At 51.5% G+C, this 14,616-nt stretch overlaps 1 protein-coding gene across 1 annotated transcript in view; it reads right to left on the bottom strand.

The window, feature by feature from the left end:
- Positions 1-13,576, bottom strand: part of mtus1a (microtubule associated tumor suppressor 1a) — a 30,985-nt gene extending 17,409 nt beyond the window's left edge. Inside the window, exons 1-6 of the mRNA XM_047019710.1 lie at positions 13,312-13,576; positions 7,767-9,989; positions 6,887-7,139; positions 4,947-5,249; positions 3,424-3,537; positions 2,665-2,769 (exon numbers count right to left, since the gene is read on the bottom strand). Of these exons, the coding sequence (XP_046875666.1) occupies positions 2,665-2,769; positions 3,424-3,537; positions 4,947-5,249; positions 6,887-7,139; positions 7,767-9,890 (2,899 nt within the window). The 5' untranslated portion in view covers positions 9,891-9,989; positions 13,312-13,576. The remainder of the gene's footprint in view (positions 1-2,664; positions 2,770-3,423; positions 3,538-4,946; positions 5,250-6,886; positions 7,140-7,766; positions 9,990-13,311) is intronic.
- Positions 13,577-14,616: the final 1,040 nt, after the last annotated feature.

The raw sequence follows: 14,616 nt of genomic DNA, 5'->3' as shown, positions 1-14,616 counted from the left end.
CAACAAGGTTCACACAGCTCGACCCTAGTGACTTGCTCCCAAAATAGCCCACATCTCAGGGTGAAACGGGAGCAGTGGGTCTCGGTGCATGCATGACCACGAGTACACTCAAGCAAACGCTACACACACACACGTGACCAAAAGACAGTACACCAGTCTGAAATATGTTTTTATAAATGAATTAACTGCCTTCATAATTTAACTAGTAAATTAATTCATTTGTAAACCCACTTTAAATACTGCAAGTGGTGATCCAGTGTAAAATAATATACACAGCTAGGTAAAATGTAAAAAGAACCTCTACTCACTAGGATAAATATAGCTTGGCAAACAGCTAATTGCTAATGCGCTTGGTGTTAGAGGCAGCTACAACCACAACAGCGGTGACTGTAGTGTCAAGCACAGGGATGACAGCAGCAACGACAGCCAGAGCCATCCGTCTCCTGCCTGGACGAGGCTGTGAGGGGATACAGACCTGCGTGGAACACCATCGTGTTCTTCCTGCATCCTGACAGCAGCTGAAGGTTCCGGAGGAGACCCTTGGCTGTCAGACGCACGTGGATGTTGGACAGCGAGAGCTTGGGAGACCAAAGCATGTCTCCAGCAAAGAGCAGCAAGGGAAGTCAAGATGTCCCAACTACGCAACTACCGCTTCTCGTAAGAATCCAAAACAGAAATCCCAAAGCAGAGCAGGAGAAGCAGGCTGCAGAGCAGCGCATGCCAGAGAGCCCAGGCACGGCAGGAACTCAGGTGATGCTGAAGCACCGAGGTGGAGAAAGAGAGAGACACACGGCAGCAGCTCCACTGGAGGATCCGGTGCCACAGTGAGAAAGACAGGAAGAAAAACAAAAAGAGGAGCAGGAAGACGAACAGTCAGTTGAGCGTGGCAGCGCTCGTTTCCCTCCTCATGCAAAGAGGATCAACAGCACATACCCAGCCTGGGGGAGGAGAGCGGAGGGAGGGAGGGAGGGACGGGGGAGGGGGCTGGTGGAGTGAGGGTGAGGGCAGGGAGGGGGCGGGTTGGGTTTAGAAAGACTGGGTGATGCTTTCAGTAGCCCCTCGGCAGATGTGGAGGAGGCAAGCAGAGAAAGCCCTAATCCTCTTGTTGTGGCCGTTCAGCGGTTCCACTCAGCACCAGGCACAGCAGCAGACAAAGCTCCCAAGTAGCCTAGCCGCATCTCCCCAGCCCTGGCTATGGAGCTGATCCAGTATGGCTGTGCCTGGATGCTGGGAGAGGAGGAGAGGAGAAGAGGGGGGTGGGGTGAGGGAGGAGCGAGCGGTAGAGGCCACAGCGAATGGCAGCTCAATCTGTCCTCCTAGTACACACGCTCGCTCCACGCTCCCTCTCTCCTCCTTGCAGGCATAGTGAAAGAGAAATGGCGGGAGGTGATGGATGTACTGTAGCTGGTAGCAAGGCTGAGTCTGCCTGGCTATAAACAAACCCAGCTCAATCAGCCTGTACTGTCAAACAGATCTAATGAGAATTCTTCAGACAATGTGCTGAACCATGAATGGGTTCTATGGAAATCTGTGAAAAAAAGTGTCATGTATTTCCACCATAAGGGATGCAATTAGTAGATGTTCTGATTGACAGTAGGTGCCTTGACAGGAGGATGAATCCCCCTCAGTCTCCGCCCACAGAAGCCAGGCATTTGACTTCCATTATCGCCCGAAGATTTCTGAATGCTCCTCTGTTGGTTGTTCTAAAATGATGCAGATATTGCAGAGTGCCTACACTGAATAAGATTCCTAAGATGCCTTTGAGAATACAGAAGACCCAGGAATATTATCATTTTGGGAGATTGTTTCAGGGAAGCGTAGTGTACTCTGTAGCCAGAGAGGAGAGGGCTGGGGAGACTAACAAAGGGCTATACAACAGAGACCTAATCACGTCTTTAGTGTAATTATGTTTAGAGGAAACATATGTGCAGAGAAGCAGACCAGAGTGGAAAGAACAGGTGGTCTGGGTCAGGAGCAAGGGTTCCCAGCCCCCCCCCAGCCCTCCCCTGCCCTCCCCAGCCCTCCCCAGCCCCCCCCTGTCCTCCCCAGCCCTCCCCAGCCCCCCCCTGTCCTCCCCTGCCCCCCCCCAGCCCTCCCCTGCCCTCCCCTGCCCTCCCCAGCCCTCCCCAGCCCTCCCCAGCCCTCCCCAGCCCTCCCCAGCCCTCCCCAGCCCTCCCCAGCCCCCCCCCAGCCCTCCCCTGCCCTCCCCAGCCCTCCCCAGCCCTCCCCAGCCCTCCCCTGCCCTCCCCAGCCCTCCCCAGCCCTCCCCAGCCCTCCCCTGTCCTCTCCCCAGCCCTCCCCAGCCCTCCCCTGTCCTCCCCTGCCCTCCCCAGCCCTCCCCTGTCCTCCCCAGCCCTCACCAGCCCTCCCCAGCCCTCCCCTGTCCTCTCCCCAGCCCTCCCCTGCATGTATCTACAGTCCAGTTTGACCTAATCTAATCATCCTCACATTCCAGCGGTAACGCATGAAATTGATTTCAAATGAACGCACTCCTATAAATTAAATGCACATTTATACATTTGATCACATCATGAGGGTGATAACTCCCTTTAATAACTATGTGCAGAATAACCACGTTACCGGGTGGAATGTACTGTATCTGAGATGGTACTGAGTGTGGAAACCTTTCTATAGGTTCCTAGGAGGCAGAGCGTCCATGGTCACCTGGTACAGAAGCTGTGGGGTGGACCAGCCGGGAGGAGGCGGTTCTCTTCAGAGGACTGGCCGTCTGATTGGTCAACGGCGTGGTCTTGCATACTGCTACTGAGGCTGTGGAGGAAGAGAAAGATAATATAAAGCTCTCGGCTTGCGTGCGCATTACACACACACACACACAGAACCATAGTGGCATGGCTAGAGGCAGAAAGGGAGATTCCTGGAAGATGTTTTGCATAAACACCAAGACTGGTAAATCACGCACATGAATCAGACCTCAACAACCTTGTCATATGCACCAGGGAGAAGCTATGTTTGCCAGGAAGCTCATTCTGAAGGGTACTTGATCACTGAGGTGTACACAACCTCTCTGGGCCATGGGTGAATGAGCAGTTTAATTCAATCAGCTTGACTTTATCAGGTGTGTAAAGTGGGTGACCTGATTTGTGTGAGCACATGGGGGTTCATTACTAATGATAGAGCTGGGGAACACTGTCATAAAGGACTATCTGCTGTTTTATCATGTCTCATGCATTTCACTCATGTTTTCCATGCTGTTGCATCACTCACAAAAAGGGGAGGCGTGTCAGCAGATTTTAATCTGCTAAAACTCAGTCTTATGCCTGTGAGATTTAGGGAGAAACACCAAATAGGCCACTCTAATCTGATTACAGTTTTAGATTAAGAGGGGAAAAAAAACAGAAGTTGACTAAATAAACCCAACATACTGAAGAAAACATCATTTCATGAAGTGTGTGATCTGCTTACCGGATCCTGTGCACCTCACTGGTTGTGTGAGGAGCCTGGCTCTCAACACTGGGGCTGTGGAGGAGTGGGGGTTGTGAGCTCTTCCAGCAGAACTCTGGCCAGGACCCCCAGAAGCTAGGAGACAGAGAGACCCTGGATCAGCATGGAGCAACATGGTTCTGACTCAGAGAGGGCAGACACACTTAAAACATAAGGTCATTTGCACTGCTAGAGCAAGTCAGATCTATTACTTCATGAAAGGAATATGACAAGTACAGTCACACAGCTCATTGACTCGTCCTTGTATAGCGGCCAGAGATTGACTCCCCTCGCTGTCCCCATCTATCACAGCCGTGCTGTCGCTCTGGGTGATGAAAACGGAGAGGGACGCGTTTCAGTCCCGCTCCCGTCTGACTTACTGCACCACAGCTGGGCTCGGGCCTCCCTGGTAAAGGCCAACAAAGGGCCGACACAGAAGTGGTAGGACCCGATGAGCAGGCATGTCACCAGAGTGAGGTCACAGTGGTCCCCCGCGCTGCCCAGCGGCGTCAGGGAGGAGTTGGTGAAAATGGAAGCCGAGTACTCAGTCCAAGTACAGCTCCGGAGACCCCCGGAAGCAGACATGTTTGTCAAATCAAAAAACGATGGAGGAAAAAAGATGTATATATAGAAAAACCAGGGAAAACAAAGTGGTCCGGACAGCAGTGGTATTTGTGAGCTCCCTCACCCCTCTAGGCATCGCTGTGAGTGAAGTAGAGTGGAACAGACCCTCGTCTCCTTGACAACAGTGTGTGGGGGGACCCCAGTCAGAGGAATAACTCCACAGCCAATCAGGAGCAGTGAGTATTCGAGGATGCTGAAGGGGGGGGGGGAGAAAAGGCCCATTGTTTACTGGGGCTTCCCTCACTCTCCACTACACTACTCAGCAGTCAGAGAAATTCCAAGACACAAAGTTCTCATTATGCACCATACACAGTCAAACTACCACAAGTGGGGGGATATTTCTAACAATGTATTCTCTCTCTGCAGAAGAAAGTTCATTCATCTCATAAAGCTGGATCTTTGAACATTTCACAGCTGTCTTAAAGAGGTTTAGAGCCATCTGGATTACTGTCTGAAGGAGGGGGAATCCCTGATGTAGGGCAGACTAGAAACACTGGGCTCACCTGACATCTTCTAGGTAGAAAGCAATGACAGTAGCCACGATCACTCTCGTGAGTATGACATTATAACTACAGTCAATAGAATTGAAAAATATGAAAGCCATGTCTCAATCTCCACACAGCTTTCACCCAAGAAGATTGCCTTAGGGGGATGGAGGGGGTTACGTGTACAGCAGCCTTAGAGTCTGCCAATGTGGGTCATGGTGTCCAGTCCTGCTCATCCCCCCACAGCCAGATGTGTCCTTGGGACAACCAGGCAGACATGCAGCCTCACAATATGCCCCTGCAGATCCATCTCATTAAATCCATGTGTCCAGTAGGACTGCTATAACCAAGCCAACTGAGCCCCTGCAGTGTGGGAGCCTTTACCAGAAGTCTCACCCTGTGTGTTTCCTGTGCTGAAGCTGTGCTCGCTGGTCTTGGAGGGTTGGCTCCTGGGAGGTCCCTGAGCCTGGGGCTTGTGGGGCAGTCTGAAGGCTGGGGTGGAGGGGTGGGCTGGGTTGGAGCCACGGCCAGGGGTGGAGCCACGGCCAGGGGTGGAGCCACGGCCAGGGGTCTGGAGGAGCCGGGATCTGCTTACGGGGGGCCTGGCGCCACCCTTGGTTGAGGTAGCCCCCACAGAAGTGGCCCCCACAGAAGTGGCCCCCACAGAGTGCCCCTCGGTCGAACGGGCCATCTGACTACCTGTGTGACATAGGACAAGTAAACAAACACAGCAGAGGAATATGACATCAGTGGCACATCTGGAAGTGACCTCGAAATGGTCAGGGAGGGGGGGGGGGGGGGGGGGGCTTTGTTTGACTTGCTTTGTCCCTGCCAGATCACAGAGAACAGTGGAAAAACATGAACTGCCCAGAGAGGTTTGGCTACTACAGCAGCAGAGCGACTTGGCTCCACGCCGGGCCTGTTACAGCCAGCATCCTTCTGGTGGAGAGGTTATGCAAGGAGGGCTGGTCACCCTAGTGTTATGTGACTGGCTGATGTCAAACAAGTGCAACAAGCACAGACTGCAAATCACCATAACAGGGTAAATAAGGCCATGACAGCATGATGCTACTGAGAAAAGTATGTTTTAAGGGTTACAGGCTTTTATACATTTGTGTGATTGCCTCTTTTTCTTATCTATACAAATGTAATCAATGACACAAAAACCAACTCACCTATGTTGTTGACTTGGGCCAACGTATCAGTGCGTGTCATTAGAGAACGTCAGTGTGACTGAGCAGAGCCTGGGAGAAGTGCAGCAGTCACCCTGCTCTCGTGTCGGGGAGCTTGTTCCACACACTGGGCTTCGTGTGAGTTTTTACAGCAGCTCTGCAACTCTCCTCCAAACCTCCCTTTCCTTCCCCTGCTTTTCCCATCAGCACAGCTGGCCTCTTATTAGAGGAAGTCCACCCCCTTTTCCTACTTTCATGTCCCCCCCTATTCCTCAGAGAAGAGGTAGAGGAAAATGGGAGGGTGTGGGGGGGGGGGGTGTTTTAAGGTCCTGTCCTGGAGAGTAGAAAGGTGACATCTGCATCCCTTACTATTCTTTTGGTGGGGGGGGGGGGGGGGGGGGGGGGGGGGGGAGTCATAACATGGGCTTGGCTCATCAGGAACAGGAAAAAACCATGCTGTCTAGAAGAACCCCTCTGGGCTGCCCTCCAATGGGGAGACTAGGTACTGCACTAATGACCAAAACACATGCACATTAAATGCACTGAGAGACATGACAAAATACAACTACCAAGACCCATTCAAAAAAATTAAGAGCGGGGGAAATTGCATCTTTGCCCCCCACAAAGAAAAGACAAGAACAGGGAGGTCCCTCATAAGAATGGGATTGAAGTCTTCTGTGATAAGTAGAACACAATGCAGTATCAGTTACCTCTAGGTGCCATTCAGCATTCACCTTGGTGTATATCCCAAAACAAGTACTCTGAACTACTAACAACTCCTCTGCTGCAGCTGGAATGCATGCATGTGACACACGGTGCGACTCCACACAGCTAGACAGACCCAGACAGAGCAGCCCAGACTCTCAGGTGACAGCTCAGTGTTTCCACCACAGACGGGACGCCTGGGAAATGATTAGCCTGGCCCCGTGCTTCCAGGAGAGGCAGCCAGCATGTGGGAGGGTGAACCCTGTACCCCTGCATGTGTTTACTCTGTCTCCTGAATGGGATGTGTCACTGACTCGGTGAGCCAGATCACAGGCCTGCCCAAGCTCCGATCTGGTCCACACGCTCTGTGTTCTTATCGCTTCTTATCAGTTTAATCTGGGTTATTGTTACCCTGAGGGCGTTTCTAGACTTCAACCCTGGAGTGGAGAGAGATCTTACCTGCAGAGGAGGAGGAGGAGAAGGTGTGTTTTGTCCTCGGTGTGGCCATGCCTCCAGGGTTGCTGCAGCCATCTCTGCCCCAGGCTCCCTGCCTCTGCCTGGGGGCTAGAGGGGCAGGTCTGGGGCTGGGGCAGACCAGTGCTCCCCTGGTTCTGAAGGGGGGTGGCCTCACTCCCGGTCGGCTCCTACTCCCCTCGCAGGCCGCTCCTCCTGCCGCTCCTCCTGCAGTCACGGACGTCTTGGAGGGCGCCGTCTGCAACGAGAGCTGAGCATCAAACTCGGAGCCCCACGCGGGAGGTCCCCGGAGCAGTCCATCATGGGCCATAACCAGAGAACACAGCTTACCGGAAAGACTGACACACACCCTCACACACACACACTCACACACCCTCACAGAACCAAGCTGCCATTGTGCTGCATTCCCCCTTGGGACTATGCAGCTAGCTCCAGCTCAAGCCAACTCTTCCCTCTTGCCCCTCTCCACTAAACCCCTCAGTGTCAGAGCACAGGAGGCGTGTTCACAGAGGAGCTGGGGCAGCAGTATGCTCAACTTGCCCTGCTCTCCCAGGGATCATTAAACAGAGATTTAAAGCACTAGACCTTTTTATGTAAGATTGCCTTCTTAAGAACTAAGGCGCTAGAGTAGACTGTGTGTTACTCCAATCTGTCCCAGATTTCTGGACGTTTGGAAAACATTGGCTTGGAAATACAAACTTTGTGTATCAACAATCCCACAGGATGTTTAAATATTTATTTTTTTAATCCAGCCGTTTCAGAGTGTGGTCAGTGTTCATCTCCACACATGCAGTACACATTATGAATGCAGCTACAGTACTTCTATACAGAACCATGTCAACTGAGGCTAGAGGCATGGACTCACCGGCAGGCTGACCTTCCTGAACCCAGGGCTGGGCCTGTCTGGTGTGGCCTTGCTGGCCTCCAGCTGTCTGTGATGCCTGTTCTGGAGGTCTGGTTTTGCTTGGCTCTGGAGGTTGTAGGTCCTGGAGGTGGTGAAGCTGGAAGAGGAGCTGATGGAGCCTCTGGTCTCCCTAATCACTCGAGAGACGGAGGAACTCTCGGAAAAGCAACGAGAGCGCAGCGCGGGCGTGGGAGGCTTTTCCCGATTGGACGTCACAATTGTCCTCTTCCTGTTGTGGTCTGGCACTTCTTCCCTCCTCTCATTGGCTGGGGCTGATGTGGGCTTGCCCTGGTCCTTGCTGGCGCTGGATTGTGGGGAGGTGATGCAGAAGGTCTGGTTGCCAGGGCAGGGGCCTGAGGAAGGTTCTGACCTGGAAGCTACATGCCCCGCCTCTGGACCAGCTGGGCTGGCTGCTGGAACATCCTCACACACTGACGGCATTTTGTCACACACGGAGCCTCTACACTTTCCATCCTCAGCAGCCGGAGACAGATCCTGGTCCTCGGATTGGATAAAGGTCATGCCAAGGTAAGGAACTCCGACTGACTCCCCTATTGCAGCCAGGGGTTTGCTCAGCTGGCCATCACCATCAGATTTAGGAGGAATGTTATTCCCGACCCCTACAGGCGGACTTGTGGTTGGTGTGCTCTTGTTCCCTTGAGACAGGTTGCTGGAGAGGGTCACCTGACCTGGGTTGCAATATGTAGCCTTGGCAAGAACAGGGCTAGCCATCGATGTCTGACTGGCCGGTCTGGTCATGATCTTTGGTTTGATGCAGCTAAAATCGGGCTTGCGGAAACTTTTGATCTCTGCCTTACTGATTCTGCCAGTCGAGGGGGGCAGCCTGGCGACCAGCCGCCGTTTAGGGGTGACAGCAGTCCTCGGGCCAGAGTGTGGGGCAGGGCTGGTTGTGAAGGGAGACTCATTGAGTATGGGGAAACTGATGGTTTGGTTCCCAACGTTCTGCACCGGGGTGGAAGTCTGGACATGGTCACTGGAGTCAGGATCCTCATTGGCTGGGAAGGGGACGGTCTGGCCCTCCTCTGGGGTGGAGCCTCCAGTAAAGTAAGGCCACAGCTCAGAGACAGTCTTACTGCAAGGTATAGTGGCCAGGGAGACACCGTCATAAGCTGTGGAAGCAGGGTTAGGTTCACAGAGGAAGGTCCTTAGATGACCCCCATTCCTTTTAAATGGTACGTCTCCTGGAGAGGCGGACTGCACCAAGGGATCATCTTCAGGGGGGAGTTGGTGGTCCTCAGGCAGGTTGAAAGTCATTCCCCGGAAATGCTGAGCGGGCATGTTCTTCTGTCCCTTCTGGCCCTCGCAGACATCAGGGAGAGTGTCTGACATCCGGCTGAGTTCGGTGGGCAGGGCAGGGGAGCAGGGTCCCAGGGCGGGGGAGCAAGAGGTCTCCTCCAGAAGAGAGATGGCCAGAGCCTGGTCCTCCTGCAGGCAGAAGCTGTTGCTCCGCATCACCATCTCCTCCGAGCTGAGTGAGCAGCCGTTCTCGCTGAAGGCTCGCCGCAACACTACCACGGAACCTCGCAAGCTCTCACCCTCCGCCGAGTTGGGAGAGGGTGCCTCCTCGTTGCCCCTAGTGTGGCTGGGGCTGGTCCCTAGGTTACTGATCACCAGACTAATGTTACCATTCCAGTTGTCCACACTGGTGTTGCTCATGCAGCTGGATATGGAGGTTTGGCTTGCATCCACCTTCACCTCCCCGGGCACTGTGACTTGTAGCGGTGGGAGAGCAAAGGTGGAGTTGGTGATGGCGTCCACGTGGGAGGGGTGGTCGTCTGGGGAGCCCTGGCTGAGGCCCACCTCCAGCATGTCTATGTCAGAAGGGCTGCTGGTGCTCCTGTCACTCAGGCTCCTCGGAGAGTCTGGGGAGGAGGCTCGGGGACAGGGGCAAGAGTTAGCGTTTCTGTCCCCGGATGAGAGAGCCAGCTGCAGGACGCCGTGGGGGGCAGAAGCCTTAGCCCTGGTTCTCCCGTGGTCCTGCTCACTTGACATACTAGCAATGTGTTGAGACACTATATGCTGCAGATAATCTTCAATGTATAGTGTGAGATTTTCTGAAGTCATTCACTTCCATAGACTTGGGATGAAAGGAGAACCACTCTGTCACAGTTAGTAAATTATCCAATCGCTGCTGAAAATCGACTTCAGGCCAACCATGAACATCTGTAGGGAGAAAACAGAGACAATGATTTGTGATGCGCTTTCCGGGACAAATGTTTCGGAAAAACACCAACAAACAAAGAGGGTGTTGTTAAGGATCGCAAGAAGCAAGGCAGGTCAATATTTGATACTCATCACACAACTAGTCTTCTTGAACTGGTACAGTACTGTGTGTTATGTTAGCCCATTGACATCAGGGTAACACAAGAAGACTAACAGGCCACTGGTACTCTGACACTTGCCTTACAATTTTAATAAGAAGAAGCATTAAATATTCAGACACCAAAGATCAGTTTTCAGAGGGATTTGTGCTGGAGTGATAGTGCTGTCTGAAGCTTCCAATGTTCAAGCTGAAGGGTATGACTAGGGCTCAGTCAACTTAACTTTTTTAGCCTCTATGAATTGATTTATCATCAGTCCTGAGCAATATATGAATTGTAATAGTGAAGGATAAAATCAATATACAACTACACATTTATAAATACAAAAAGCTATAATTCAGTCCTCTTACTGTCCCTCCATCTTTGAAGCACACGCGCGGGCCTGCTGGCCAGTGGCCTGACTCAATGAGGCACGCACATGAGCAGTGCCAGTTCTACTGTGGAGCCATGTAGCTGTTGGGAAAGTAGTAGCCCTGCTGAACTTCCCTGCCCCCTCCCAGAGCCCCCAGTCTAAACAGCCTGGCTGTGTACTGTTGGATGTGTTGAAGCTCACTGCGCTGACTGGCGGACTGCTAAGCTGTCCAGAAGCAGCCCAAACAAAGCCGTCAGTGTGGCCACTGACAGGCAGCAAGATATCCATTACCCGACGGGAAGAATATGATCCAATTTGGAGGTATATGATATCTTGTTGAATCCTGGCCTAAGTTAGTGGCCAATATTTAAGACTAAAATACTACAACTTAAAAAAGTATTTTGACAGGCTTGTGAGACAGAGTGAAAAAGGGAGGTGCTTGGTGCAATAGCTTATAATTGTGTCTGCCATGGTTACTGTAACAGTGACCTCCTTGGTTGGAATGCAGTTCAACATAAATCTGAATTGTTGGAGGCAAACTTGTGCATGCTCTGCTGCACCCCCTGTCAAGTTCAATAACGAGAGAGGGAGGGGACCAGTGGAAAGGAGAGAGGAAGAGCACCGGCAAGGCCACCCCACTCTCACAGGGCCAACACTACATCAACTAAGGAACATTTTATAGCCTAGCCGATTGAAAATAAGCAGCAAATTGCTTGAATGTGTGCTCTGCAACATGCACTGCCAGCCAAGTTGCATTGGACCGTCAGTGGTTTCCTGGAGAATCAGTCACAAGACATTCTATCCACGCAGAAATCATAGACCCACTGAAGTGAGCCAGGCTCCAGTTTGCATCGGCACCAGTGAAGTTTCCCGGAGTCACGAAGAGCTTTGGTGTGTCCCTCTTCTTCTGATTACCGCCCAAACAGCACATGCTCTACTTTTGGGATGGTATCAACTGTGGTCTATTCTGATCATCTCCCACTGGTTCATGAATAGAACCAGGAAGGCATCTCGTTTGTCACCATCAAGTGGCAGTGACACCCAGAGTAGCTGCTGCGATCTCCCCACCTGCAGTGGTGCTGTAGAGGGGACAGACACCTGCAGTGGTGCTGTAGAGGGGACAGACACCTGCAGTGGTGCTGTAGAGGGGACAGGCACCTGCAGTGGTGCTGTAGAGGGGACAGACACCTGCAGTGGTGCTGTAGAGGGGACAGACACCTGCAGTGGTGCTGTAGAGGGGACAGACACCTGCAGTGGTGCTGTAGAGGGGACAGACACCTGCAGTGGTGCTGTAGAGGGGACAGACACCTGCAGTGGTGCTGTAGAGGGGACAGACACCTGCAGTGGTGCTGTAGAGGGGACAGACACCTGCAGTGGTGCTGTAGAGGGGACAGACACCTGCAGTGGTGCTGTAGAGAGGACAGACACCTGCAGTACATGGCAGATAACTGGAGACGGTAGCTGCAGGGCTGGGATGCTCCGTTTCGAGTAGTAACTAAATCATCTGGCCTGACTACAGTTACACACTGTGGGTTTCTCTCATGGAGATTGAAGCTCTGATCACATAGCTTGTGCTACACCAACCACTGGGAAGTTTGAATACTGGGTTGTATGGGCTACAGTACACCCTCAGAGATGATGATTAATTACGTTAACGATGATTCAGAAGTGACTGTTTGGAAATTGGAATATCTTCCAGATAAAACACTGCCTTTAAAGAGATGGTGTCACGCAATATCAGGGACTAGAAGGGGAATTTCTATCAATTTTCTACTTACTAATGTACAAGAGAGTGTGAGAACGAGAGATTAACAGAGAGCGAGGGAGAGAATTCAGACAGATCTGAACATGAAATATGGCAACAGTTAAAACAGACAATCGCGCGGATCTGAAGGTGAGCCCTTAATTGTCAATCCGTTGAGTGCTATTACTAGGGGAGATAAGTGGCTGAGCACAGGTACAGCATTCCTCTGAAACTCAACTGAATGACATGCTTCACTGGTGCCACTGGACTGCCTGAATGCCCTGAGGATAACCATCACACAACTGTGTCCATTTGTCTTTGTACCCTTTCGCTTGAATATTTTACCAACCATTAGAAGTACTTATCAACATTCCAGAATATTAGTCCAATAGTCCAGTTCAGAGTGACATAATGTTTGCCTAAAAGGCAGAGTAGCGACACAACCCTCTCTCGCTCTCAGCCTCTTGGCAAAATGAAAGGTTTCCTTGGGAACAGTCAGAATGCTTAGTCACCTCTACACTTCTCCAGCCAGAAACAGCTATGTACTACAACAAGACTGGCATCCCCATTTGAATGTCGCTTGCTTAAGGATATAAAACATGTGCCGCACCTTGGACCTGCACTTAAGCAAGTCCTGCCAGTTCCAGGGCTTGTGTTTAGTCTTTAGCCTGAACGTTCATTCACTTCTGAGGATTTAGGCGACCGACGGCTGAATAGCTATTAAACTATTATGTAAACGTTGACCCAAACCAACCTGAAGAAAACCATGGTAGAACTAATGTTATGGAACACTTAAGCCACCGTAGCTGAATCTAAGACATGTCACCTGGCCAGCCTCTGGAGAGAACACAAGGCTGAAAGATACAAACTCAAAGCTAAACACACAGTGCTAGCTTCAGTATCTTAAGCTGCCGATGCTCTACCAACTTTGACACACTGACAACTCTCAATCACCCAACACACTTTAGCCAAGTTACTCATTGATCTGCAGAGAGAGAGAGAGAGACAGAGATAAGGGGGAAAAAAGAGAGAAATAGAGAGCGAGGGAGAAAGAAAAAGAAGCCTTACCTATCGTGGCTGTGTATGTGTTCGTATCGGGCAGCGGATCACTCAGGATCTTCCCAGGTTGATCTGTCTCTCTCTGCCAATCCCCGTTAGTGCCTCCCACAGCACTAGGAGGCACAGCCAGCTAAATAGCCAACAAACCGGCCCCACTCTGTGTGGTCTCCCACAGCCACTGGGGTGTGATGAATGCTAGACAGACACTCTCTACTCCTCCCTCCCTCCCGCTCGCTCACTCTCTCCCTCCCTTTCCTCGCTCCTTACCGCTCCAGGCCACTCGTGCATCAGCAACAGCCAAAGTGAGGGCACCCCTTTGCTTTTTCTATGTGCAGAGAGAATATTCTCTTACTGCCCCCGCCCCCCCCTCCTCCCCCCTTCCTGCAGGAATGTGGTTCGGTCCAGCCCAACCCAGCAGTACAACACTGCCGGTGACAAGACTGCACTTGCTAGACGGCTGTTACTGCTGACATCTCAAGGTCCAGCTCAGGACTGTGCTCACTGCTCACCACTACTAACTTTTCAGCAGGGAGAGGGAGCATGTGAGGGAGGGAGGGAGGGAAGCTAGAATGAGGCAGCACAACTGGTTACCTTATCCCTGCCGAGGTCCACAGTGGACGGCGGGGGAGTGGCCAAGCCCCGCCATGCCGAATTGCCATTCACTGTTGCTAAGCAGCCAAAGTCTCTTTTATGAAGGAATAGATCAGACAGCTATTTGGCAAGAAAAATGTGAGAAGGGGAGTGAAATAAGGGGCCTCGATATGGGACAAGGGTTCACGCACTATTAACTACTCTGCTTGTGACGCAACCATACTGCTAGAAAGCCCCAAAATACAGAAATTGTTTATTTGCAATGGTCATTGGTGAAGTTAAGCAAAGTCATTAGTTAAGGTTGTATTTTCACACCAACTCTCTAGAGATATCAATCATCCAGACAGAGGGTGTGCCTGCTTGGACAACGAGCAGTCCCAGAGCCTGACCCTGACATCATCACATAGGTAACCATGTAAACCTCTCTTAGGCTCGGACCAGGGCTATTTCTGCCTAATCCATATAAGGACCTTACACACCTAATTAGCCAGAAAAGATAAGAAACATAACCAGGGCCAGTGGTTTTACAATAAATAAATAAATTAACATTTGACCAAATGGCCTGATCTGTTTGAATGTTGTACTGCGACAACACTTGACTATTGGATACAGGTTTTTAACTAAATCTGGATGAATGACATGTAGTTGCCAGAATGCATCTACCTGAGCCCAGCAGTTTGTTATGAGAGGAGGGACTAGGATAGGATTACAGCTCACCTTTGG

The sequence above is a fragment of the Hypomesus transpacificus genome, chromosome 1, assembly GCF_021917145.1.
Source record: "Hypomesus transpacificus isolate Combined female chromosome 1, fHypTra1, whole genome shotgun sequence".
NCBI lineage: Eukaryota > Metazoa > Chordata > Actinopteri > Osmeriformes > Osmeridae > Hypomesus > Hypomesus transpacificus.
This window is presented reverse-complemented; position numbering and strand designations above follow the sequence as displayed.